Here is a 27,993-nt window from a genome sequence, read left to right as displayed (position 1 = left end):
CAAACCAATTAAAATAATGGAAACTTTATTTGCATGAAAAACTTGTTTACAATCATTAATGAAGAATGAACCATTTGCATTTTCCTATTTCTTGACACTTATGAAAAATGTATTAAATAAATATTTGTGAACAGATTAAGGTAAGGCAAAATTTAAGATAAAGCCCCTATCCATTGTTCACAATTTTAAACATGGCTCACGCTGCAAACAAGTGAAAAAATTCACTAAAGAACTTTAACAAGATGTTACGTGGGCAATTGAATCATGTCCTTAATCCAAAAACCCAGTAATAAGTAGTTTTGTGCTCAAACATGTACAATAACTTTAAAAGGGTCAATCTATCCAGAGCAAAACTATTTACAGTTAATACTTTTGATAGAAGCACTTTGTTAGTATTGTGCAATACATTTATAAAAAATGGCTTCAAATTCCATTTATCAACCATTTATAAAGTGCTACTATCAATTCCAATTCTGCATTCTAACCCCTGTGTAACAACACTGATGTATACTAACCACCAGCATCCCATTGTTTTGATGGGCTTAAAGAGCAAGGACAGTCCAGCATACAAATCACCAATGTCACAAACCTACTGGTAAACACATACACATATGTAACTGTAACCCCAGGACGTTTGATCTGTACTCTTTCAAAAACAATCCCGTTCTCCCTGTGGTCTTTTCGAAGGTCCATACTGCAATATCCTAAACACTGTTACACAATGGAAAAACTGGACTTGCAGTGTAGTATGAGCTGAGTACAGAGTCACTTTAAAGTAGCATGCTTTTATTTTAGTAAGAGTCTAGATCAGAGTGGTGGGTTCTGTCCCTCAGTATCCATCTCACTGTTACTAGGTGGAGGATGAATAGGGAGAATATCCAGCTCATCTACTTGGGGGGTAGGGTGCATTACCACGAGCTGGTCCTGGGGTATATCTGCTGCTGCTGCTGCTAAATTCGTAATAGATTTGCTTTTCACACACTGAAAGTCAACGTGCCGACTCTTTCCTTCCTCCTTCTCCCATGACATCCGAATAAATGGTCTTTGGACATAGTTGTAAATCACCTCTGGCCTTCCTCCCAGTCGCTTTTTCACCTTCTCTTTGTACGTAGGGTAACCTAAGACACAGGGAACAGCACAAGTTAACATTTCCTGTACTGTTTAGTTCAGGGTCTTCTTTTACAAAGAGGCAGCGTGTGGAAGTGCAGGAAAGATAAGCAGTTACCACCATCAAAATCCTGAGTGGAAACAGATGCTTTTGTGTTCTTAATGTTATCTATGCAAGAACATAGTCAGCAGATTAACAATCAACCAAACAGTAAGGGAAGAGGCTCCAGTGCTATCATAATGACTGCACTGCCACCAGACAGCTCTTCCAAACTGTACAGGCAAAGCCAGTTGCCCCTTCCTTGAGCCAACAGCAGACTGCTGCTCCTAAACACTATGACTGGAAAGCAGAGAAGCAGAAAACATTGTTGGTGGTTTATGCTCCCAAGCTGAATCCTAGTGCATTTCCCCCATCTCTCCCAAATGATTATTGAACTACATAATTTTAAACCAGTTATCAATTCTAGTTATGCTGTATTCAAGTAATTTCTCCCCTCTGCCCAAACAATAATTTTCATTACTATGAAGTCACAAACTATGGGGCACTAGCATTCCAGTTTAGTCAAACAGTTGTTCTTTGTCTAAAACAAGAAATGCCAGAAGAAAGAAGCTGGTATCAGGAGCATTACATGCAAAACCTGTTCTTGCTTAGTTGAATGGTGTGTCAGGCTCAAGGTTCACACCTTGTTCAGCTGAACTTACTTGTTATAGATTACAAGCAGTTAAAAACACTTGCTTTTGGTTGTCGTATTTGTAATTTGCTATCTTGGTCAGTGAATGACAGAAATCCTTCAAATTATAAAGGCTGATTTTCGGGTCAACAACGAGAAGAAAAATGAAAGGCAAAGAAACCCAGTTGTTACAGTCACAATAAAAATCTAAGAATACTTAATGTAGTTGTCTTCTGCAAAGCCAGAGCTGAGATTTTACAGATCAGTCTCTTAACTTACATGATGTTTATATCAGATTAGTATTTCTTTGCACTTCAGTGACCCATTTGATAGTTCTGCATTTTCTGAAGGAAAACATTTACCTGCAACTTAGCACAAAATTTTTCATTTCAAGCCCTGAAAAGGACATCAGACCAAAAATGGAATATACAAAGCTGTATAAGTACATTACTTCACATAAGGCACAGGTAAGATTTTGCTTGAAAACTAAAGGGCAAATTGGCAAAGAACCCAAGTTGTAAATCAGCAGACACCACCTCAGTTACTCTGCTAACTGTTCAGCAGCTAGATACAATTTGTAGACCAGCAAGAGCCTGTAATCAGGTTTTCTAGATGCACCAGTTGTTTACTGGTTACCAGTCCCCCTTTGGCCATTTTCTCATCTAATCTCAGTATGAAAACCAATACCAAGCCTTACTTTTTATAACTGCAGAGACAAGTGTAAAGCAGAGCAGTGCAGCAGACCTTCCTCTGCAAAGCAATGCCTCTCTTACCTTCAATGCCCAGTCGGATCTTCTTGAGCCCCCTTTCCTTCAGAACTGATTTGGCCACATCTCGATTTTCAATGTATTTGAAGAATCTGTACAACTTTGTGCTGTAAATAACTAAAAATACATTTTAATGAGGAAAAACTGTATTCAACTTCTAGTCTCAAAGACTAGAGTGGTGAAGTTGAACAAGAGGGACACATTTGAAATTTAGATTATAGCACTTCTTCAAAAGAAGGGACTGTGACCATAAATCCTGTCTACTATTCATGAAAACTATGGATATAAAAGGCAAGTGTGCGCTTAACTAATTACATAGGGTAGATGGTATTTTTAATTGACATCTTCGATACATAAAGATCCTAGAAACCTGAGCCAATTGCATTTCTACATTAAAACAGCCACATTTGATCTATATTCACATTGAGCCCTTCTTTAGAAGGTCTGCAGGCTTGCATCCTCCAAAAACATGAGGGGTCTTTTTTTGGTGGTGGCGATGTTTCTTTTTATTTTTATTAAAAAAAACCAACAACAAATAAAACTATTACCTTGATGAGCTGGTAAGATTTTATACTTCTGAAGTACAGAGTATCTTAAGCTCCTACATGCCCCAGAAGACCCCCAAGTTTCAAGTATTCACACTGAAGGAACATTTTCAGCTTACAAGGACAGCACTGATGCAAAGAAGGGCACTTCATTCAAAAGTCCTTTAACTCATCTCTACACCAAGCTGTTAGATTTCCAAAGCAGACTTTTTTTGTGCCCCCTGACCTCACAACCTCCTATCTGTTTTTCTCGGTGAGCTCTTTCTGAAACAAAGTATTTCCTTCCCCCTCACTGACTGACAATACCTAAAAATATTAGCTTGTTTTTTATTAGGTTCTAACATAACATGCAACACATGCTTCTGTGATACAGAATATTAAGCAAAACTACCAAAACTCTTTTTTTCTTGTGAGGCATCAGGGATGTTTATAAAGACTTTGCTAGCAGCGCTTAATGTGCAAAAAAATAATAAGCACATTTAATGGAAACAATGAACATAAACTTACTTTGTGAATATTCCTCTCCCATTTGTGGAGGATACTCTTCATCCCAGTCCACAACATCATCATCTGTCAGCACAACAATGTGGCACTCCCTCTCACCGCTTTGGGCACTGGCTACCATTAATGGGAGAATCATTTCTTCTAAATAAAACTCAAATTGTTTGCGAGCACCATCATTTGACAGTTCATGCATGAGAGCACCTGAAAAAAAATTCAAAGCGTAAGCACATTTGAAAGCTTGGTTAAAAAATGAGGGCAGGAATAAGAAACACAGCAGGATTGTTTATTAAGTAGTATCTACTGCAGAGAGCTGTATAGACATTTAGTCTATTAGTTTGTATAAGATCATAAATTTTTCAAATGTTTACTAGAAGCTGCACCAGAAGTTCAAACCAATAAAGCTGTCCTGCAGCTATTAATATAATGTTAGGCAGACAGAATGACTTTTAGGAGACCTCCTCAATGTTTTACTACTGATAAACATTTGGTAATTGTGTGTAATACTCCCTTCAGTTCTCCCCAGAAGAAACATTATTCAAACCAGGTGCTGAAAGTGTGTCGAACGCAACCCACTTTTCATAAGCAGTAGCTTAATAACAAAGCCTCTCAAAACCCTCACAGTATGAGCTGCTAAATCCTCCTGCTAAGGACAAAGTGCACCAAGAGTGTGACTCAGCAGGGAACAGCCATGAGGCTGCTGCACTGCCGAAGAAGGCACAGGTGCCCCAGGCTGACCTCCCAACTGGAATGCCTCAGCTTGGCCCTGCACTGCACCAACACCATGAGACTGCAGGAATGAAAGACACAGACCAGGTCATTTAAACACTGGCCAAAAGTGACTGTGCTCAGGGAAGGAACAAGCTAAAGAGACATTATACACTGGGAGCCATGATGGAACAACCCACACCACCAGCAAAGCTGTGAGACTTTTTCTAGTGACACACTTTTTTTCTAGTTTTCCTAACAATTCCATGTCCTCTGCAAAAAAATATACCACTTAATATTACCGTATCTGTACTGCAAACCTGTAACAGAGTTTAAGTATTCCACACAGCTGACCACAGCAGAAAAACATCTGAATATCAGATACTTATGTATCAGAAGTATTATTTTTCAAAAACCACACATCCATTGTCTTTGGAACTTTTATTACATAAAAGGATGGATTTTGCTCATGTAGCGTCAGCCATGTCCTTTACCTCAATAAAAGATACAATTTGAAATTAATTTCCCATATCATAGAATCACAGAAAGTTAGGAGTTGGAAACATACGTTTAAATTAGTCTGTATAACTCAAATTACTTTAATAAATTCTGTACTTATTTTAATAAATTCTGTACTTACTTAGATCTCTGCATTTAATAGTACTATACTCAAAAGAGATACAGAGATAGTCACATGCTTCTCTCAACTCAGGAATAGATATCCCATCAGGACAACGTATCACTCCAGTCTTGTAGTAATCCTGCAGTAATGCAGCAAACAAAAAACACAGTGCACTTCAAAATTCACTGACAGAAACATTTAATCATTTTACTTATAATGCTTTCTCCACAAGCAACCCCCCTAAAACATAAAAGAGCAACACGTGTTAAATTTTGTGAATTTTTTTGTCCTCAAATTTATCAATTTTCTGATGTGCTTTGCAATGAGCACTGATTAAGATTGTTACTTAAGTGATGATTAATAATGATCATTGTAGTGCATGTATCCTATTATTTACCTATATTTCACTCATCTTTTACTGTATTGAATCTGCTAACAAAGCAGTATGGCAGCTCTACACCTTTGTGTATATAGGAATGCATGAGGGGCCACTGTCTTCTCAGACTGCAACCTCCAATAAGTGAAATTTCAGTATTTCATCTCATTTCAGCTGAAGAAGGGCTGAATATATCTGAACTAGGTGAACTAGATATATAGAAGGTGATCAAATTTCTGTCAGGCTTTTGGTTCATTTAATCAGTTTTTTGGTTAATTTAATGCCTGCTTTCTCTAGCTGGCTATCACATGCACATGTCTAGAAACCTGGGAGTATTTTCATATAAAGCCTTTTTCCCCTCTAGAGGGCAACACCAAAGAACAGTATTTATTCAAGTCACAAAGGCCAGATAACACAGGTAAGGCTAAGTGAACAAGTTATGCCTCTTAATGCTTCTCCTAACAGGACTTGCCCCTGAAAACTCACCAGAATAGCACGAAACACAGTGGAACCAATTCCTTCAGCAACTTCATATTCTCCTTTTTCATTAGGACGTGTAAAGTTATGTTCTCTGCCTGATCCAAACATCCTGCTCAAGAACAAAAGCAATTTGGTTAAAATTCCTTACTACAATTTTATTTGTATCTCTGAAAAGCAAAATGTCAACTACTGCACTGAAATGTCAAGGAAAATAGAGTCTATCTCATATGTACATACACTGTTCAGTTTAGTTTATGTTTAGCAAGACTTCTGGAGAAAAGAAGGCAGGGTAGTAGTGTAACTCAGGAAGGTCTGGTTTTAACTTGCCAATATCCTTTGATCAAAATAAAAATTAAACCAGGATATTTCCTGACAGTGACAAAGGGGAGGAGAACCCAAAACAAGTCTTCTTTGGCATTTCTGGGGTAATGTGGCAGAAGAACAGGCTTCGTTGTGGAATTTTCATTATTTAAAGACATTTGTGATAGTTTAAGAAACAGTGTTCAAGTACATGCAACTCACCTCGGCTTAATTTAAAAAATCTAATTAATTCAGAAGTTAAAATAACATTCTGATAGAAGATAACCTTACTTAAGGGTAAGATGTACAGCATCCTCCCTACATCTCTAGGATGCAAGGGAAGTTACACCAATTTAAAACACATCTCCAATACAGAATTACACCCTATGCTTACAAAAAGTATTGCCATCTACCCTTCATTTACAAACATACCTAGATGGCAAAGCTTTGCTTTCATATACACAACCCAAAGAAACAGGGCAAGTGTGCTGTGTGCCTTTATAATGGAGAAAAAAGTAACTTTTTTCACTTAATAATTTAATATGTGTTACCTAACCACTCTTTAAGACAAGAAATAATACTTAGGAAAAAAGCAATCTAACAGGGTACAGGCTTAAGGCAAATAATACGTTCTTGTTATAGTTACTTTTACCTCCTAGAACATGCTAGCTAAGCTGTTCCTGTTAAGCATCGTGTGAACTGACATTTGGAGAAAGTGGGTTTATAAATAACTTGCTTTTTAGAGCAGTATTTCTGAATCTTTATTAACCTACTTTTGAATTAGCAGGACATAAATTACGTTTGTGCCTTGAACCAGTCCCAAAGGGAGGATAACTGCAATGCACAGAGAAACTAGTGCACTAGCCAGCCCCACTTACTCTGGGGCTAAGCATGGAAAAGGAAACTACTTGACTGTCATTTCACACTGATACATTCCCAGTTTGCTAGTCTGCATATTTATGTGTAGATGTGTGGAATAGAAATCCCTTACATCAATATTTTAATTCTATTATTCTATTTTCCTTTACAGTTTGCATAAGGAAGCAATTTTTTGTTTTATCTGTAACTCTTCCCCAACTTTCACAAAATAGGGAACCAAAGTACTGTTTATCCCACAGTGGTAACTTAAAGCAAATTGTTTAATCACATTTATTACCCTTACCTCCACAAATAGCTTTATAGGCAAGTATTTTAGATATGATTATCCTCATGGGCCTAGAAACAGCCACAGACACTCATTTCCTTCTTGACCTGAGTATGTAAGCAGTGCTCTCTATTTTTGGACAATGCAAAAGTAGCCAGAGTTTGAGGAAGTAAAGTACAGAATCTTTTCCTACCAAGTAAACATTTCAAATATATTGATCATTGTATTTAATAGAAAATATAATACTCACATTGTGGACTTTCATTCAACTACTGACTATTTGACATTCTACTTACCAAAAACGATGTCAGGAGATAAAATTTGCTCATTAAGCAAAACAAACTCCTTAAACATTTTCCCCCTTGCTTTTCTTGTTTTAAAAACAAGAGATGGAACAAGGCAGACTGAATACAGAAGCATGCCAAGCAAGACAGAAGAAAATCAGTACATCATGAAATGTTAATTGACTTACAAATTCTTTAGTCTCTAGGTAGTTGGCATCTCTGCCAAATACAGAGAACTTGCATCTAATTTTTACTTTAAAGACCCTTGCAAACTGATAATATTAAACATTAGCAGATCAGCTGTAGCAGTATGAGTTTAAAAACTATTTTAACAGTTTTAATGTCACAGAACCACAATATCCACAAAGCATTTATGGCTTTCTTCCACAGTTCAAGATTTAGGCAAAATAAGGATACAGACCTGCCCAACATTGTATTAGGTTGTGCAGTAAAGATAGAAGGATCCACAACAAATCTTGTGTTATCCACTATGAGTGTTACTCGTTCAGAAGTTCTTACATTCCGAGCTCCCTCTTTTCCATTTTCATATACAAATACCATTTCTCCACCAGCCTTGCAGCTCCCATCTGAACTTGACTGGCTACTGTTTCTGCTGCTGTTGCCCATGCTGACAATGGAACCGTTAGGAGAAGACTTCTGAGGACGTGGGCTGCTTGGTCGAGACGAACTGTGATCCTTTTCTCGATCTTAAGTGGGGACAAGGTGAAAGGAGAAAAAACAGGAAATTAAGTTATGGATGTACATGAGCTCTATGCAGCTTGTCTTTCCAGGCACAAAACATGGCAACTTGGGAAGTTAAGTACAAATTATTATAATTAAATCTATTCTAGTTAAAATACTTTCAAAAATAATTGTTCATATATCAGATGCTGAAGTTTCTACCATATAGACATCAAAGCCACCTCACCTCCCCAGAGCCTTCACAAAAAAAATTTGGCATTCCAGTACTGAAAAAGCAACATAATACATAAGCTATGCATCACAGATGCTGTTTAGTGTTACAGTTCAAAGGAACAAACCAAGTTTTGTCTTCAAAAAAGAGAACTGTTTCCTGTATTTCTAAACACATAAATCCAACCATCTTTTAAGAAAATTAGATTGCTCCTGTGATTTGAAATAAGTAAGAGCATCACACAGGAATACACACTGCAGAAGAAAAAGTTATGACCCATCAAAAAAAAAGCACTCAAGTGAGAATACATGTAAGAAATCTGTATATTGTGGCATGAACAAATAATGATTTTTATTGTACTTTTTAAACAAAACAGTAATTAAGTTAAAGAATTCTAATCCTGAAATGCTATAGATCTTAACACACCAGAATGATACTGTCTTGTTGGTGAAGTAACATTCCTGATGCATGGAGTCAGCTGAGATTCTGCTCTTTCATGGGATGAGTCACGGGATCTGTCACTTGATCTGCGTCTGTCTCTGGATCTCTCATGTCCACCACTTGCACCATGGAGGCTCATTTTTGTGTAGTCTACCCCTTTAGCAATACGGGATGAGGTGCTGGAAACAATCAAAAGAAATGTTCAGCATTTCAAAATTTCAGAAACATTACACATTTAACTCTTTCTTTTTTTTTTTTTTTTTTTTTTGGGTACTCATTTATATTTACAAATGTAAGCAATGATTTTTGAACATGAAGTAGACAATGAGAATTACCTGTTCATTGCTGTGTACAGAGACAGTGCCTGATAGATTGAGCCTGCCTGTGAACCTCTATTCACAGAAATCCCTTCCAGAACAGGCAAGTCAAATAGAACTGAGCATTTTATTTTATTTCTTACTGTCAAGTTAAATGTTCTTATCAAAGCATAAAATTAAGAGTTAGGAGTAATTTTTTCCAATGAAACCTGTTTTGGAAAACCCTTTTAGGATCACATTCATGCCTTTAGTACTGACTTAACAAGGTGGTCAGCCTTAAGCCAGTTGATGCATCAAGATACAATAGCCAATGGTGTCATTCTTTTCATTCTTTTTTAAATTTTCAGTTACTGTTAGAAGGAACAAGAGTAAGCCACCACATCCCAGACAGCAAATACATGAAATGTATTATTATAATCAAGAACTACAGTACTGTCAGAAACAAAGAGGACACATATTCTAAACTAGCAAATTTTAATATATCAGTTTAGAATTTTTTTAGACTGTGATTAAAATACATTACATTCCTTAAATTAAGATACTGATTACTTATTGCAATTAACTACTAAACCTACCATGAAACCCAGTCAGTTTCCAGATCCACTATTTTCAGAAATGATCTAAAGATTAAGTACCAACTTGCGACAGCTATCACTGATTTTTACCAAAAATACTTACTCACTTCCTTTATATCCTTTAAAACATAAGGTTTTCTATCAGAACAGCACAGATATATTTGTGTCCTTGTACCCTACTGGAATTCCTGAATCAGTTCCTTTGCTATTTGCCTTTTAAGTGTGAGCATGACCACACTCCTTATTTATGGGTTTAACTTAAGAACTTTCCAAAAGTGTCAGGTACTGGATAACTGAGACATCTGCACAGCCACATGGACTGACAGATACAGGAGGGTCATAATTTCCTACAGGAACCTCAATGCCCCACTTGCTCACAGCCTGCAAATCCCACAACTTTTACCAAGGGACCCTAAATACGACTGCTAGGAATGCTGTAGGATTCAAGAGCAGAAAGAGGCAAGAATAATGACCTAGCTAAGAAAAGCACAGATTTTTAAAAGCTTGGTCTGTACAAGCAAGTTGAGCAGAATGTCCTCTTTTTAAGTTGCTTAGAAGTAATGGAGGGGAAAATAAATAATTAAGACTATTCAAAAAGTCTTAGTATGATATATTTTGGCTTTAGGTTTCAGAGACTGATAAGAATAGGAGCTGAAATCAGAACAAAAAGGGTATGATAGATCTTATGCAGCTTACACTGGCACAAACTGAGTATTCAGCACAATGCAAAGAACAAGACACACATCTGAGAGCTCAGGGACACAACCTTCTCCTACCCCTTTTGAATGTAGGAAGGATTTCATACCCAATAAAGCAGAAGATTGGTGCAGAGAGAATCTACTGCAATACTCGTTCCTGCCAGGCTTAAAATATTCTGCAAGAAGACACGCATCTTCAGGATGTGAAGTCAGCCAAAGGTCTATTGAATAAGGTAGAAGAACTGTAAGCCTTGCTTATGGCTTGGAAATGCTCAGATATATAGTCCAAGAATAAAGATGATCCAACCACTTTCATTAAAAGGAAATTGAGTTTTCCCAAGGACTTCCAATGCAATTCTGAATGTATTAAGATACACAGTATTTCAGTACAGATAATGTCTCCTCACTTGTTTTACTTCTCCACCATGGATAAGTAAATTCTGTTTTATGAAAGTGAATGTGCAAGTTTGTAAGAGTGAGATCTGCAAACCTCTTTTTCAAGATCAGCAATTCAGGAAAACTTTTGCACCTTTTCTTCCATATGCTTATGTGTGCATTGAAAACATAACTACTTAGGTTACAGGTATAAAATATGAACCCAAATTATCAGAAATGTGGATTGCAACCTATAACTAAACTTGAAACCAAAGTCTGACCCCTGTTTACACATGATATTCATTTCTACCACAGCTAAACTTCCCAAAACACGGTCAAACTTTAAAAAACACAACATGAAAAAACCCCACCTCTATATCTCATTTGCTTAACATGGTATAACCAACTAAGCCATGAAGAGGGGCAGAGGGTGTATGTGCTCTGCATGTGAAGTACTCAAAAACATATACAGCAGTCCTGTGACAAAATATCTCAGCGAATCCTAATAAAGCTGCATCTGACCAGGCCTTTGTTAGAGCAGCACTTTGATCCTAGCCCTAATAACATTTCTAGCCATGCTGTGAGAAACCATAATTTTGCAGGTGCCACATTTTACAGTATCAAAATGTATGACTCACTATTTCTCAACAGCTATAGGACTATAGTTGCTTTAAATAAGGGAAACATGCCAGAAAATGCAACTGAACCATTGTGAGTATACACAGGCTTACCATGTGTTTCGGCAGAGCAGACAAGAAATACCCTCTTAACAGAGAAGGCAATTAAAATGCGGTTCTTAATCCAGAAAACCATCTAAAGCCACATTACCCTCCAAGCAGTGATTCAGAGTTCACAATGAAGTAAGAAGAGCCCTAGTTAATAATTACTTTACAGGAGCTGAGAAAACAGGTGCCACAGGAAGTAACACTGACTCAGCTGGCATCACACTTCCTCCTTAGTCATGTCTGAATAAAGCACTAAACACGCTGGGCTTGCCTGTTTCAGCTGTACCCTCCCAGTATGGGAACTGGGGCTACTTCTGCCTTCGTACACGCAACCAGCAAGCCTGGGAGGAGTGGGGCAGTGTGTGCACAGAAACACTCCTGCTGCTGCAGCCACATCCATCCCTTTGGAGCACGGACACACGAGCCGGTAATTCTGCACGCTGAGCTACAAAAGAGGCAGAGACTGCCAGATGGAGGAGGGCAGGATCCTTAAATATTAAATCAATTGTTTCTAAACAGACAGATTATTAAAGAGCTTCAAAGAGCTGTTCAAGTTGCAGCTGGCCACACCGTTCATTTGCTCGCCTCTATGCTGTCCTCTCCTCCCTTTAATGTACAGGTGAATGCTAGCAGTGAAACTGACACATGATCTGTTAACCAGAAGATGCACACCAAAATTTAAAGATGCCTGATAATTCAAGCAGGTTGCCTTAGGACAGCACCATCAAATCATGAATCTTCACTCACCTTAATAACAGCCATCTGAAACGTCAATCTTAAATCTCATCACCATTGGGTCACAGTTTATTTCTTTGATCTGTTGATACATACCTGACAAAATTTAAGCGCCCATTGTTTGAAAGTATGCATACTCTGGTAAATACTACCACTGAAATACAACTTTGCTCTACAATAAAACTAAAATTTAACTTATTCTGGACAAAGAGAAAATAATAGAGGTAGAATCTAGCATATCGGAAGATATATGAACAGCTTTACCCTGCAATACTTGAACAGAAAAACTGTGTTACTGAGGTACTCTCAGGCTGTCTGGAAAAGAAGCTACATCTCTGGTCAGTGCATATGAAAGAAGATCTGTGGCTTGTATTTTCCTGTAAAGATGCTTTACAAGAAATTACAAGTATTCAAAAAAACGAAGGCATCAGAACTAAAAAATAATTTTGATTTTTTTTTTTTTTTTTTAAAGTAAGACTTATTAATACTATCGTTTTTCCCTTCCAACAAAGCCACTGGGGGCAGGAGGCTATAACTGCAGGAAAATGCAAAACCCCTTTGCTCCATACCAGCAATGTCTGCAGCTACAAACCTGTCCCCAGCGACACTGGTGGGCAAAGCTGGCACTCACCAGCAAGTTCTACAGTTATGTCAATACCTACCTACCCACCTATCTCGATGGAAAAGTGCCTGACAGAAGCAGAGCTGCCTCGTTTGCAAGAACAGGCAAACTGTTAGGGAGTATTATGGTTCATACAAGTATTAGTCAAACCAGATAAAACAGCAATACTTCTCAAAGAACCACTGGTAATTAAAAGTGCCAGGAAGCTGTTGGTCTCATGTGGCACCTGGATGCCATACTCTGTTAATCTGTAATTTCAGCCCACAACAGTCAATGGTGCCCTGCAAAGTGCATTACTTAAGCCTCCAAGAAAGTCATTATAGTTTCAGATCTCTATCTCACTCTGAAAAGTAATCATTGCAATATCAACTTTCAATTAATTTCCCAGCTGATGATCACCAGCTGCACACTGTTCTGTGGAAGCCATGGGCAATGACTGAGGCACAACACCAGCCTGCAAAAAAAAATTTCTTCTGCATGCTTAGTATACTGCACACTTAAAACTGCAAGAGGGAAAAAAAACTCCAATTGTTTAAACCCACAGTCTCATTTCCTCATTCACTAAAGCTGGAAAAAGCCCATATGTAGACCATCTAGTACCCAAAAGTTTATAAAAGAGCTGTAAGAGGAGTCTTGCTTTATCCATTACTTTCCTAAAAGGAAAAAAACAAAACAGAACAAAACCCAACCCTATGAATACTGCTGTATTTAGACAGTCTTCACAAATTCAATATATATTTTTCCTGGCTCTAAATAATATTGGGACACTACCACTGCACCTCCCTCAGCCAGGGATCAAGGAAGCTCTTCCTTTGTAAAGGGAAGAAGCTTTTTCTTCAAAAGCAGCTGCCTCACAAAGGAAACCGAATAAGCTCAAGGCTTTAAGCAAACCTATTTAATACAATGTAAAGAAGAAAAAGAGTACTATCAAAACAGCACACACATCATACTGATAATGCTTCCTATTTCTGCAGTAAGGGAAGATCTGGGGTTTTTTAAACGTAGATGCTCTTCAATTTAATGATGCTTTGGAGTCATCTGTGGAAGGAGAGCTTCAGTTTGTCTTTAGACATCACAACATATTGCTCTGAATATATTACTAAAGAAGTCATTAAACTGAATTCATTCTAGTGCCAAAACAATAACCACATATTCCAACACAAAAATTTCATGTGCATCCTGCTCAACACTGCCAATAACCATGCTTGTTTTATAAAACCTGCACTTGTCTACACAAAATTATGGTGCTAACCCAATACACTTATTAACTCAAAATCTACCCTAAAATCTTAGCTAAATTGAAAGAATTAAGCCCTGGAATATTAGCGAAGGTTTTTACCCTTTCCCCCCCCCCCCCCTTTATCTTCTATTAACTAACTCTTCTTAAAATACAAACTTAGCTCCAAACCTTTGCTAGGATGATGTACATAATCAGCACTTGTAGAATAGGGATATAGAGCTTTATCTATAAATGGAGTTAGTTATAATACTATAAGGCTTTAGAAGAAATCTGTTCTGCTCGTATTGCTAGGACTTACACAATAACAATGCTTATGCCCCTCTTCCTCCCCCTGAAGTCTGTTCTTTGTCAGCAGACATTTCAAATGACCAGTGCACACAAAGGACAATACTTTTCCTCATTTCTCTTCTGAATAATGCCCACAGATTATTCCTGTTAACAGATACGCACCTTCCTCTTGTATCTATCGGGGAGGAAACACAAAAGCATGGGAATAATTTTGAAATCAGAGCACAAAGGAATTCTGTTCCTTCCAAAAAGGCAGCTTTGAAAGCCAGATCAGCATCCTTTGGCATTACTTGTTAAGTTCAGCATATTTGGTATTTCCATCATTTCTTCAGTAGTTCACTGCACCATCAGCAAGCCTTACTTTTTCCTCCATCATCCTCCCCTCAAGGATAAGAGATCGTAGCTATGCAGTCCATTAAGTGTTCAAAGATGCAAACCCCTCCAGATATTAATTCAATTCAGTTTCTCACAGTCACTGACTCAGCCATGCGTAGTGCAACACTGACGTCTGACCTCGCAGCCTCCTGTGAGCTGAATTCATTCTTGCTGTTCCCCCATCCCTGAGCAGCCATTGGGCACAGGGATTGACAGGCAGGGTGGGGAGCGTGCGAGAGGAGAGCTGCTGGGTACCGTGCCAAGCACCATCTGTGAAGCTATTTCTGGTCCTGCCAGCTTGTCGGGTTTCAGCACACAAACACCACATCTGAAAAGGTTACTGCTAACTTTCTCTTGTCACATCTCTCATTTGTGCTCGTGATCATTCAAGACAGACAAATACATGCAAGTTTCAGGGGATACTTAATTTGCCCCTGTAAAGTCTGCCTGGGCTAATATTGAAAAATCATTCCGCTTTCAATGAGTTCATAAGCAGGTACAGCAATAGCCTTTTGTGAACATGGCTTTTTTTAGCTACAAACATCTGTTTCACAGCAAGTCTAAGTCAGGAGAATGTGCCATACTTTATGACAATAAAAATATGAGTACATAATTATACTGATCATTATGTTTACTGATGCAAAATCAGTTCACCAAGTCCTGATACAGTGCATCTTAACAGCAATAGGTCAAACACTTGACAAATCCAGCCTAATGTGCACAAAAAGCAAAATGGAAATTAATACATCTAGGAGGATAAGACTTTCTAAAGGTTTTGTCTTTGGGGGAGGATAAGTAAGCATTACGCTACAGCTTTTTTTAAATTATTCTTTTTAGAAATTCTGTAGGCTGTCTTGAGAAACCGCAATACACCAGAGGAATAGTTTAAATGCAAGACTTACAATAAATAAAGATCTAGATGTCATAAGCAGCAGAGTAGAAATTAAAATACAATTAAAACATAAAGAATAAAGGTATTGTTCAGCACAAGACTGCTGTTATAAAAAGGAAGTCTGTAAGAAAAACAAGAGACTGTGGTTAGAAAGGCATGGGAATCCTAGACTGAAAAGTCAGCTCTTAAGACATGGAAAGAAAAATTCTGCTCACATAATTTCAGTTACCTGAGTCAGTGAATTTTCTACTGTTTTAGACTTTTGAGGGTTCACACAACCACCCTCCCCATTCCCCAGGGGTAAAATAACCAAAGTTTTGTAAGCCTTTCCTTCCCTTCAAAATAAGATACAGAAGACGTGGCTGTACTAAACTACAGAGAAAGAATATTGAAGAAACCTTCCTCAGGCATTTTTTTCCTTCAACAGAACTGTACCCCATCAGCAAGAAAAGGTGCAAGTGCATCAAGGTTCTTTCAGTACTGGTCCCTGCAGAATCTGCATGTTTTGCTCTCTTACTCCTATTTTACGTAGAAAGAACATGTCATGGATGGATTACCTCCTCGTTCACACAAAACCTTCTAGAAGCATAATCCAACAGTCACACTTCACTTGGGGCTCCACCTCCACCAAAGAAGCGCTTGGAAATAATTCTCTGCTTAATCAGGGGAGCCCTCCAGGATTTTCCCTCAGCCCCACACAACAACTCCAAGAACACCTCCTCCAAAATTCTGAAAAATTCACATAATTTTGGGTCTCCATGGGCTCTCTCAACCATGAGTAATACATTTCTTAGTAACTCCATTCAATTCCACAAAGGAAACAACAAAAAAATCCCCCAAGTGTTGACTAGCCAAAGGAATTTTTCAAGCAGGAAGGACTTTGACTTTAGGTACTTATACATTCCCACCCCATGACTTCAGGCAACCAGTATTCTTTCATGGAGGGCATGTAGTGGGAAACAGATTAGATTCTGTTATTATTCCAGAAATGAGAGAAAAAGACCCTTCTAAGGATGCTTCGTGTACTTACAAAACACCGACGCAACCGGCACTTCCATTCACAACCCACAAATGCACGCTCCCCGTGGGCAAAAACAATGCCAGGGGGAAAAAATTCTCTGCATTCAGCAGCTGCACAATAGTTTGTCATCTTTGGAAAAATTTTTTTCAAAGAAGTTGAAAATTTTCAACAAATCAAGAGCCATGACAATAGAATCACAGCAAAACCAGATTTTGCTCATAAATGCACTAGGGTGAACAAGACTTTGAATCTAATATTCTCTAAACACAATGACGAAACAAGGAACTATCAAACATGAGTAAAACAAAAGCAGGTTTAGAAAATTAAGCCAGGACAAATACTAAGGAAGTTTAAGCCACAGATTTTTCACCACAACTCCAGAGAAAGCACTTAGTACAAGAGAATTAGAATTACAGTCTCACAAAAACAACAAAAACTACAGTGCTATAAAAAATTACTAGTGGGAAGCTAATAATTATGAAAAAAATTGAATAGAAATTACAGAACAACTCCTAGTAACAAAAATATGAATTCAGAGTTAATTTGCTTGAACCTTAGCAACGGTTTAGTCAACATGGTTCCTGAAAGTCTTCTTCCATTTTATTTGGGTACTTGAATAAAAATCTTCTCAAAAGATTTTTAAAATAGTTTAGACAAACAGACTAACTGTATCATCAGTAAGACAGCTTTAATGTCATATAATTTCACCCTGTCAGGCTCTTTAGATTTACACCAGGGATTACTTGCAGTATATTTTTGGTCCTTCTTTTCTGAATCTCTCCCTTCTGAGTTTTATGTTAAAATGTGCATCTTAGAACAAGTAAGGAAAATTTGGAAAAAATGGTGCAACTTGCCTGAGGTTTCAAAAACTGGACACTTGACAAACTAAACAGAAAGAGATATAATGCTAAACTGTGTAATTGTTTAACACATACACCCCCTCACACAGCTTTGCCACACATCCTTTGCCTTGAACAGACAACACAGTGAAGGGAGCCAAGTCCAGTGGCTGTTCTTGCTGCCACAGAAGCCTTACACACAGCAGGACAGCTTGCAGTCCCAGATTATGTTTTCTACGAGTCCAGAAAATTACCTAAGCTATTTTAAGAATGTTAAGGCTGGAGGATTAAACACTCCAAAGCACCAGGAAGTGACAAGCTAAGCATCTATCTTAAATATTACTCCCTTGCTGAGATTATTATATGAAGTTCTTATTTCACCACTATTAAAAAAAAAAAAAAAAGGTGTTTTTCTTTATGGTAACGAGGTATATTTTGAAAGTGCTAGGCAAATAAGACTGCAGTACTCAAATCTTCTAACAAAGTAGTTCCATTTAGGATATATCATTGTAACTTAGGTCTTCAAGAGTATTTTACTCCTCACTGCATTTTTTAAACTTTCACTTGACTGGAAAAAAGTGTCATTGAATCGGAAATTATGGCAATATATCTATGCTGAGCCACCCAAAATCCAATTATTTTGTTTAGGCTTTTGAATAAAGTACACTATTTTACAATAATTGGATTATCTGGAGCAATTGAGTAGCTCAAAGAACAAGGCAAACTACTTGTCTGTAATTTATTACTTATTCTATTACAACCTCAAACTATTAATTGGATTCTCATCCTCAAAGATTTCCAAAATGTCTCCATATTACCTGGGGGAAAAAAAAATAAATCAGATGTTAGCTTGAATACTATATCCTGTACTATCCACATTAAGAGCTTCCATAAAACACTGTCTGTTCAGCATTTTATTGGAAACATAAACTGGTTTGCCTGGCAACACGCCCAACCCACATACAATGCTTCTAGAGACAGATGTCATACGTCCTGACATGTGAGCCTTGAATCCAGATCATATGAAGTAATCAACAGCAGTCTTTCTGCAAGGCATAGGCCATATATTTCCTTGACTTAACTCCTATCTGCATATAATGATGTTTTGAGAAAGCTGCAAGGCTTTTGATTTAAGTTATTATTTTATTTGCCCAAAAGACACAATCCAAAACAGACCAAACGTGTTATGACGTGTTCTATTTCTTTGAATTTACCTAGCTTCAGCTTCCAGACACTGCACTTACGTACAAATTGTGACTAAAACCCATCATCATCATAATGCTGTTTCTGCAAGGATGTTTAGAGGCTGGTCAAGATGTCATTATTTAACCTTTAAGTTTTTCCTGGCTCAAAAGATATTCACTAAATTCTATGTATTAGGAATCCCCTCTAATCCAAATCTTCCTTGAACTGCTGATACCAGACTTCAAATAACCTCTACACATCCAACAGCTGCATTAGCCCTTTTGACCATATGATGTTACTGGAGACATGTTCAGTAAGCTATCTATTGAGAAAGTGTTCTCTATAGTGCTTCACTGTAAAGAAACTTTACAGCATCAATACTAACAATGACTGTGAGTTGACCTAATCTACAAAAATGGCTTACATTCTTTGTTCCTCAATCTTTAACTTTGTATTCTGTCATATGAAGAATTCATGGCTATTTGCATACAGTTTATCAAACCACTGCAATCACAAGTCCTTTTCATTATTTAACACTCCACATCATGGATCATATGCATCCCTATCAGTTTCAGGTTTTATTCTAGTCCACCAGTTATGGGACACAGCACAGGATCACTCGGCAATGAATCTGACAGTGAGCAGTCCTCAAGTCACAGGCAATGCCCTATGTAGCTATACTGTTCATTTGCTGATACTGAGGTATGATTTGATCCTAAATAAGCAGCACAGATCAGCCACTTACCAGACACCAACATTTTAATAAAAATACCAGCTGTATAAAGCTTTATTAGATAAGCCTATATTGACTAGCAGCACCAGCCACCCTCTTTGGTTGTCTTAACAGTTCCATTATTCACATCACAGACAAGCCTATAATTATGTGGGTCTCCCCAGGAGCCTTTTAACTATTGGTGCATTCTTTTTTCCTGCCCTCTTGGATGTCTCAAAATTATCCAAGATTTAATGACAGGAAAATAACCAACAATATTAATTGCCCACAGAATACTTTGGGCAACGCCTTAGTTCAGTTTATCTGACTTGATGCAATAAAAATGTGAATTACGTTGCTGCTATTGAACATGCTCCTTAACTCTTTTCACATCATCTTGCAAGTGGGAAAGCTTAAATCCCTAACATTTTTAGCTAGCTAACAGAGATGTTTGAGTTATATTTAGCACTTCTAAAAGGGCAAGTACTTGGAACATAGACGTATTTGGAAGTTTGTATATATGCTTCTTCACATACATTTGCTAGGTGACTAACTGCTTTGCTTAGTTAATTTTTGACACTATATACTGTAAAAACACTAATTAGCTTCATGTCTTTACATCAAGAAGCACTAAAAAACATTCCTCCAGTGACTGATGCAGGCAAAAGCAAGATCAGAGATGGTTTTACAAAGTGCTATACAGTGCAATAGCAGCATGCAAGAAATCATTAGTTATCACTGTAAACTAATCACAAAGAATAGCAATAACTAAAAAGTCATGAAAAGAACTCCTAATATGCACCCCAAAAAATATAATACATTTAGCCATTCAGCTGATGTCTTGATACACATGCAAAGCATTTAGTTTTCTTAAAAGAGACTAAATCCCACCCATAGCAAAACAAACCTAAGCACAGATTAGGGAAGCTGACAAATCAGTTAGATAAGAAAATATATTTTAAAAGGATCAAGAAGCATTCCTTTCAAAAACAACAAAATTTATGACAGGACTTGCCACAACCAGATACAGTAGCCTTTAGAATGGATTTCTACTGTAGTTGTTGAGATGCAATAAATGGTACACAGCACCTACCTTGAATGTTTACAAAGTTTACGAGGTCTATTATGCAATTTCCGATCCCAATTCTCTGGATCACTGGAGTTACTGTCATAAGGATGAGGCCGTCCTGCCATTCCACTGACAGCTTCCTCACACTACTGCTCTGTAAAGCACACATGCAGCACTCAAAACCTACATTAAGAGAGCAGTATTTACCTTTAAGCAATGCCACACAGAAAAAATTTTAGACATGCATAATTTAGTGTTGTTAGGTTTTGGTTTTTTAAATAAAGATTACAGAAGATAGGATATACTGAAGCACAGCTTTTAATTGCATGACAGTAATCTTCCATACATTTTGCTGATACCTGCACTAAAAAGATTTTGTTACAAGAAATATATTTTTATGACTGTTGGCAGAGAACTTCAATTTTGCCACAATTTTCTGCATCCAAACAGAAAAGTCGCTGGTTATAAAACACAAGGCAAACAACATGTCATAATTTTCTTGCAAGAAAGATCACCACTGTATAAGAGAAATCACAGTTTTACAGTCTGAATGGCTGCCCAAGAAGAAAACAGGATCAAGATTAACAAATAGTTATATCTGAGTCCTTACTCCAAAATGGAATTAACAGCAGTCCTTAGAAACACTTTAATGTAGTCAAGCTTTAATGTAGTCAAGCTTCACTGATTATTACAGAAAGGGGAAAAAAATATCTCAAAAATTTAATAGAAAAATAGACATTGTAAGCCTGCCCTTCCCTGACTAAGATCCAATATTATGTTCAACTCCTCTTAAAATTTACTCATAGATAAAACAACCTTGTCTGTCAGTAAAGACAGTTTAAATGGCTGATGCTCACGCTGTACCTGTAAGTGAGACTTTGGTCAAGAAAGTTGTACAGTTCAGAATGACCTGGTTGGGAGAACAAAAGGTAGCCACAAGTCAACAGTTGATGATTGTACAGCATCTGGAAAAAAACTGAATTACAGCTAGATCAGCCTATTAACTAACAGAAAGATAAGCCATTTCTCTTTAAGCTAAGCATTTTAGAAACATCATATCTCACCCCCAGTCAATAAAACTCATGCTTTTTGAAAGCAAGTCCTAAAGGAATTGAGAATTCTTTACAACAACATAGTTTCTCAAATAAAATCCTCTCCTAGTCATGGAAAATAGGAAAACTCTTGTGATAAATTTAGATTCTCTCAGCTATATTTAGACCCAAAAATTTTTATTACAGGGAAGTGGTAGAGAACAAGCTTCTTAAAAATGTTAGTTGCACATGAGCTTTCCCTTCATGTTTACTTCTAACAACAACAAAAAAATGTATACCAAGTATACAATCTCCACCACAGTGTTGGGTTTTTTCCTGTTGCGGTTTCTACAATTAAACACACTTGATTGGAAGACTCCTATGATCAATAGTCCACGTAGTTATAGTTAGTAAAGGAAAACAAAACAAAACAAGCCATTTTATTAAAATTACAGGAAATACTCAGCTTTCTCGTGCAAATTAAAATAAAAGACAAAAAGCCCCAGTATATTTCATCAGGTATTACCTGTAAATTCAGGTTATCAAAGCATGGTCCAACGTGTGACGATACTACACAAACATAGAAGGTCATAGGATTTACAGGCATTTATCAAGGGTGTTTTATGTTTAACAAAGAGAAACCTACAACCTGTTTCAGAACATAAAAATACTATTAAGGAGTCAAGGGGAAGGAAGGCTGGGTTATAAATCCAGTCCCGAGTTACTTCAGTAGTAGTCATTCAGAACTTTGGTGCAATATAACATACTATTTTCATACAAAAGTAATACAAAAATAAAGACACCTTTTATCCTGAACTGAAACAAGCTGTGTTCATTAAACTGAGTACCTTCAGCAAGACACCCAGCAGGTCTTACTACCTGTGGCAACAACACAGCTTAGAAGAAAAAGGCAAAGACCAGGAATTTCCCCGTTTAACACCATATCTGCCACTCTGCACTGGTTCACGAGCTACTGACTACTCCAGGGTCCTGTTTCAACCTCCATTTGCTGAAGCATCACAGTGAGAGGCTCCTTCAGGACCACGGATTCTTTCAAAGCTTTGGCTAGTTTCCACAAATTCTCTCTTCCCGTTAAAAAAAGTAAAATCACATAAAAGAAAAACACCCCACCTTCTCAGGTATGGACCAAAGCAGGTGTCTTATCAAAAACCAGCAGCAGTTGTTACGCATTTCATTGAAAGAAGACGTCAGTATTTGACTTGAACTTTCACATTGGAAAAACACACAGGAGTGGCAGCTTTACGAGAAATGCATCTGAAAGGACAATTTAAAGACACCTGCTAAAACTTTCTGACAGATTCAACTGGAAGGTATAGGTTCACATACATTTCAAAGAAAAACACTGTTTTAAGTAGGATAAATTCCTCAATCTGCTTTGCTGAGCAGCTACATACTTAAGCCATTACAAACAACAGATGACACAGGACAGAACAAACAAATGGGACTGCTCCTCATGAACAACAATATTCTCCTTCCCCAGCCTAAACCATAAGGCACCTCAGCAGCATCACCAACAAAGTACCAGAGAGGCACACAACTCAAAACCAGACCAGAAAATATGATAAACAATCTTAAAGTATCCAAAGCCATATCTTCTGAAACCCCTAACAGAGTTCCGAGCATATCACACTAAGAACCTGAGAACAAGAAACAATCCTCCCTCCATCCCCCACCCAATAAGATCCTAACAACAAATACATCTCTAAGAAACATTTTACTGTAACACATTTTCTGACTTTTCTTCTTGACCATTTTTGACGGTGCTTCTGTGCAATTATAAACATTTTTTATAACTTTTATTTCAGCTTTTAACAAACCTCTAAGCCCATAAATAAGGAATACTTTTTAATGCTCTTCTCTAGTGAAAATAGAGCAAAGCAAATGTTGTATAAATGCTGTAAAGTAACTAGTCTTCTGTTAAATTTTTAAATACTTCTGCAAATCCACTTTTATCTGCAATAGAAAAGAATGGTTTGAATATTTTATTATTTTTTTTTGCACGGATTCACATTGTGGGCAATAAAGAAAAGCATTTTTTGCAGAACATTCTGGCCTCGCGTGTAGAACAAAAGTTGCAAGAGTACATGGCCTCAAATGCTACCAAATGCCTCCCATGACACCAAGGAACTGGATCTGAAATGTTGGTAAATGCAAAAATGCACTGGGAGCACATGAAGAAAAAAAATACTAATTTAAATATTCCTTATAGTTCACAAAAAGAACTATCATACTGTCCAAATTGACTGCTCTTCTAATTAGCTAGTAAGCCATTATCCCGGTATAAAGAATTATTTCTTGCCCCTCTGCAGAAAGCTAATACTTCAGATAATTATCACAAGGAATAATTGTGTAAATTTCAAGCACACTTGAATTTCCAAAGCGTTCAACATGGACAGCTAGAACACTTCAGATTTGCTAACGTCAACTTGAAGCCAGAATTATCATTAATTTTTGAAAGTTGTAGACTACTGGAATACAAGGGAATTGTAAAAGATACACTCAGTGAGGCTGGGAAGCTAATAGTGTGGTAGAGCCACCCCAGGCATTGCAAAATACAGTAATTAATGTGTTTACACCACTACTTGAAGAGCACATGAAAGGATGTCTCATTAGCTCTAAACAGATTATGTTAAATAATACTTAAAGCATATTCAGTTCTGTGCCATAACAAAATAGGATGCACAAAAGATGCACAGCTTGTTAAGCAAGATTTAGACATCAGATGCTGGACAGAAGTGGACATACACTTTTGTGAGATGGCAGACTTGCCTTCTTCAAGGTACTGCAGGTGGGGAAGAAAAACGTTCTTTGGAAGGCTTTCAGGAAAGATCCAAAGCTAATCCCAACCAACATCAATATGTTTCAAGCCAGCCAGCTGTACTATATTTATTGAGAATACTAATAAGGCTGCAAAGCTCTGGCTTCCTACTAAAAAAGATGATTAAAATAGCCTCAAGTTTTGAGGCTCCCAAGATGTGATCTTCTGGACACAGCTCATCAGGTGGAATGAAGAACTGATTGCTCCAATTCAGGTAACTAAATAGTAATATTCCAGGCAGCTACTCAACTTTAAGCCTTGGTCAGAAGCATTTCCTGAGTAGGACAGATTTCAGAAGCTCATCTGCTCTAACTTGCTTCATCAGTAAAATACACTGTAAAGGTGAACCAGGATAATCAGAAGATCCAATAGACAAGTAACTAGCTAGGGCAAAACCTGGCACTAGTTGTTACAGAGAAACTCCAAAATTCAAATTATTTAGACATCCTGTAAGGGGTGATAGTCTGCTGTTCACTGCCTCCAGTCATCAAAGCACAAAAGTAGCAACAACAAAAACTAACTTACAAGTAAGATTTACTGGGAATGCAAGCATGGTGACATTACACCCTAATTAAGAAATAGAGTTCAAAGTATACATGCTTATAATGCAAACACCATATATATATATCATGGAAATCCATACCAGCCAAGTGAGTTTCTTGCAAACAACTGCAGACATCTGCCACAATTTAGCCACATAAAGTAGCTTTATAAATTATCACCACTGAAATATTATCAGACTGACACTGATCAAATCTTAGCTATACACAAAATTTGCAATATGGACACAACACATAGTAGGTCAGGACTGAAGCTTCTCTGAATATTAAAAACTTGAGTAACCAAAGGAAGTTGATGATATCCCTATGAGCACCATGAGCAACAGATACCCAGTAACTATCTTGCAAGCTTTAACTTTATAATTCCTAAAAAGAACATGATGATAAAGCACCCATCTGATACTGGAAGCCTAAAAAGCAAGAGGCAGATGACTCCAAACTCCCCCACAGTATTAGTATTCATGGTGTAAAATCAGCCTATGGTCTCCCTGTAGAACCTGCAGTGGATTGAGCAACTTCTCCCACACAATAGCAGAACTGTGGTTATCACTGCAGGAAAAAAGGAGCAGCATCTAACTTTTTGCTGCTGCTACCAGCCCCATCTTCTGTGGCCTATCAATGTAAAGAAGAAAGACAGACATGAGGCTTCATAACACTGGGCAGCAGAGACAAGATGCACAGCATGAAACAGAGTATCAGGTAAATATCTCGAACAAAGAAGCAAGATCTATGCACATGGCTATACCCAGCAGTAACAGTACATTTCAGTCAAATAATCTCAATTTTTCACATTTTAAATTAATTCTAAATTAGATTTTGCTTGTAAACAGATATAAATTTGTATCGATAACAAATAGTAGTAAGCCAAGATTTAAGCAACACTGCGAAATGAAAGGTGTGCTGAAAGAAATAGGCTCATGCTACAATTTTTGCCTGTGCATACAGCAAAAAACAGCTCTAGCTTTGCATATACAATCTACAAAAGTACTAAGTTTATAACAGCGTCAGAAGAACCAATGGTGATGACTTCCTTAATAAGCAGCATTATCTACTCCTCAACTGCTGACCATTTTCAAAGGCACTGGGGCCTAAAAGGAAAAAACTGGGTTTCAAGAAGGAATTTAGTGTGTGATACAAGAGCTGCTTTCATTTGTCTTTAACTCCTGGCATTAACACACTGGGCAAAAAGCACAAATACAAATGTGCTGGAAAAAAAATCATAAGAACAGTCTCAAAGAGCATCATAAGTAGATGGCAATGATCACCAACCAGAGGCAGGGTGTAACAGACTACAATGAGTTTCTGAGACAGAAATGGGACAAAGTGAGAAGTAATATGCAAAGGCTTTTGGCAGGAGATGTGTCTTAATAGAAAAAAAGAATCTCTATGATGTTCAGCAAGAAAGAGACCTAGTCAAAGACAAATCCACACTGATATACCTGCAAAACAAATACAGTGGAACATTTTTGTGAACTACAGAGAAATGGTTGAAAAAAAAATCAGCCAGTTCCTTTTGCCTTTACTTGTGTTCAAGCTATATGAAATGACAGGTAATCACAAGATGATGCAGAGACAGATTTTTAGTTCAGATAGAAGAAAATAAGTGTGAACAACCAAGTTATGAACTGTAAACAGTGTGAAATTGACAACTGGACTTGTATTTCTGGATCACCTAATTCAATAACAAACTGAAGAGAGAAAGAGGTCCTCCAGGGAAAGGATCACCTAAGATGAAGAAACAACGGAGATAGGTACTTTTACAATTAATTACTGAAGATGATTCACAAAAAAAAAAAAAAAAAAAAGGCAAACAAAAATAAGGACATAACAGTCAAAAAGCTACTGAGAACCCAGGTTTTAGGCATGTACTTTCATTTGTAACAGCCAGCAGTAGAGAATGAAAAGACACAATGCTCAACCATCACTTTGGGCAAAGAAGCCAAAAAAATGAAAGGAACAAATCTGGAGCATGTCTATGACGGACTTGGATGTAAATTCTGAAAGAAAAGAGTTCTTCAGTAATAAGTTTGATGGGATCAGAGAGAAAAAGGAAAAAGTCTCAGAAGCAACAGCTAGAAACAAAAGTTAATTTGAAGAGAAAAAAAAAGGGGTAGGCAACTGCAACAAACATAATCGCACTGTAACATTCATTATACAAGAAATTTATATTTTCTGCAAATATAATACGGTTATATGGGAAAAAGCTTTATAAAGACATTGAACTAATTATGAAATCTTTTGAATAGGTAAGTCAGTGGTCAAGGATTAAGTAAAATAAGCGTGCTCAAGAATTATATTATCGCTGTCAGGGAGTGCTCAGCAATAATGCTGTTTCTGTACAGAACTAAAGCAATTGCAGGTTTTACCGACAGACATTATACGATTAAACTGGTAATTTAAGTAGTGTTGAGCCTACTCATGACACCCCACGAAACAGAGTGGTCAAGGCACGGTGACAGGACCAAGGCAGTCCTTCTACCATGCTTTAGGAGCGTAAAAACTTCAGCGCACCACCTGCCTCCGGTGACAGGGAATCCAGAAGCGAGGCCCGGCTCAAGTACTCGAAACGCCTGTGGGCGACTGCAGCACGGCTCCGGCCCCTCACAGGGACAGGGGCGGCCGCCACCGCTCCCCCGGGCCGGCGGCACAGCAGAGCCACCGTCGGGCAGGCCTCCCGGGAGCCCTGAGGGGGGACAACCCAGGAGACACGCCCGGGAGCCTGGTCGGGGGGCACAACGCTGCCGCCGGCAGCCCCCACCGGCTCTGCCGCAGTGGCAACGGCCCTGGCCGCGGGAGAGCGGCCCGGCAGCTCGGGCACACAACTTCTGCGGAGAGTCGTTCCGCACAGCCCGACAGGGCCGGCCCCTCCGCCGCCCCTCCGCCCGCCACTCACCCGCGCGGCGCCGCGGCCGAGGCTCCGTCTCCCGCTTCCACCGGCCTCACGCAGGCCCGGCAACCGCCGCCTCTGCCGCCACCTCTCGCGAGAGCCGCCCGGCGAGCAGAGGAGGAAAAAGCGGCGGAGCCGAGATCTCTCGA

General features: G+C 38.0%; 1 protein-coding gene across 7 annotated transcripts; it reads right to left on the bottom strand.

The window, feature by feature from the left end:
* Window positions 1-5: 5 nt before the first annotated feature.
* BTBD10 (BTB domain containing 10) lies at window positions 6-27,972 on the bottom strand. Of its 7 annotated transcripts, XM_030451356.1 has the most exons (10): window positions 22,690-22,833; window positions 21,392-21,437; window positions 20,552-20,710; window positions 8,845-9,038; window positions 7,927-8,212; window positions 5,784-5,886; window positions 4,940-5,060; window positions 3,598-3,795; window positions 2,552-2,662; window positions 6-1,118 (listed from the first exon to the last, which is right to left on the bottom strand). In XM_030451356.1, exons 3-10 carry the CDS (start codon window positions 20,650-20,652, stop codon window positions 808-810), a joined length of 1,425 nt encoding a protein of 474 aa, XP_030307216.1. In that variant the 5' UTR covers window positions 20,653-20,710; window positions 21,392-21,437; window positions 22,690-22,833; the 3' UTR covers window positions 6-807. The 7 variants fall into 7 exon arrangements, with proteins under 7 accessions (XP_030307216.1, XP_030307215.1, XP_030307217.1 ...); XM_030451355.1 differs by lacking the exons at window positions 21,392-21,437; window positions 22,690-22,833 and adding an exon at window positions 27,851-27,951; XM_030451357.1 differs by lacking the exons at window positions 20,552-20,710; window positions 21,392-21,437; window positions 22,690-22,833 and adding an exon at window positions 27,851-27,972.
* Between the last annotated feature and the right edge of the window lie 21 nt (window positions 27,973-27,993).

Source organism: Calypte anna, chromosome 5 (genome assembly GCF_003957555.1).
Source record: "Calypte anna isolate BGI_N300 chromosome 5, bCalAnn1_v1.p, whole genome shotgun sequence".
NCBI classification, from domain to species: Eukaryota; Metazoa; Chordata; class Aves; order Apodiformes; family Trochilidae; genus Calypte; species Calypte anna.
Note: the sequence above shows the minus strand (reverse complement) of the source record. Positions and strands in the feature narration are given on the sequence as shown.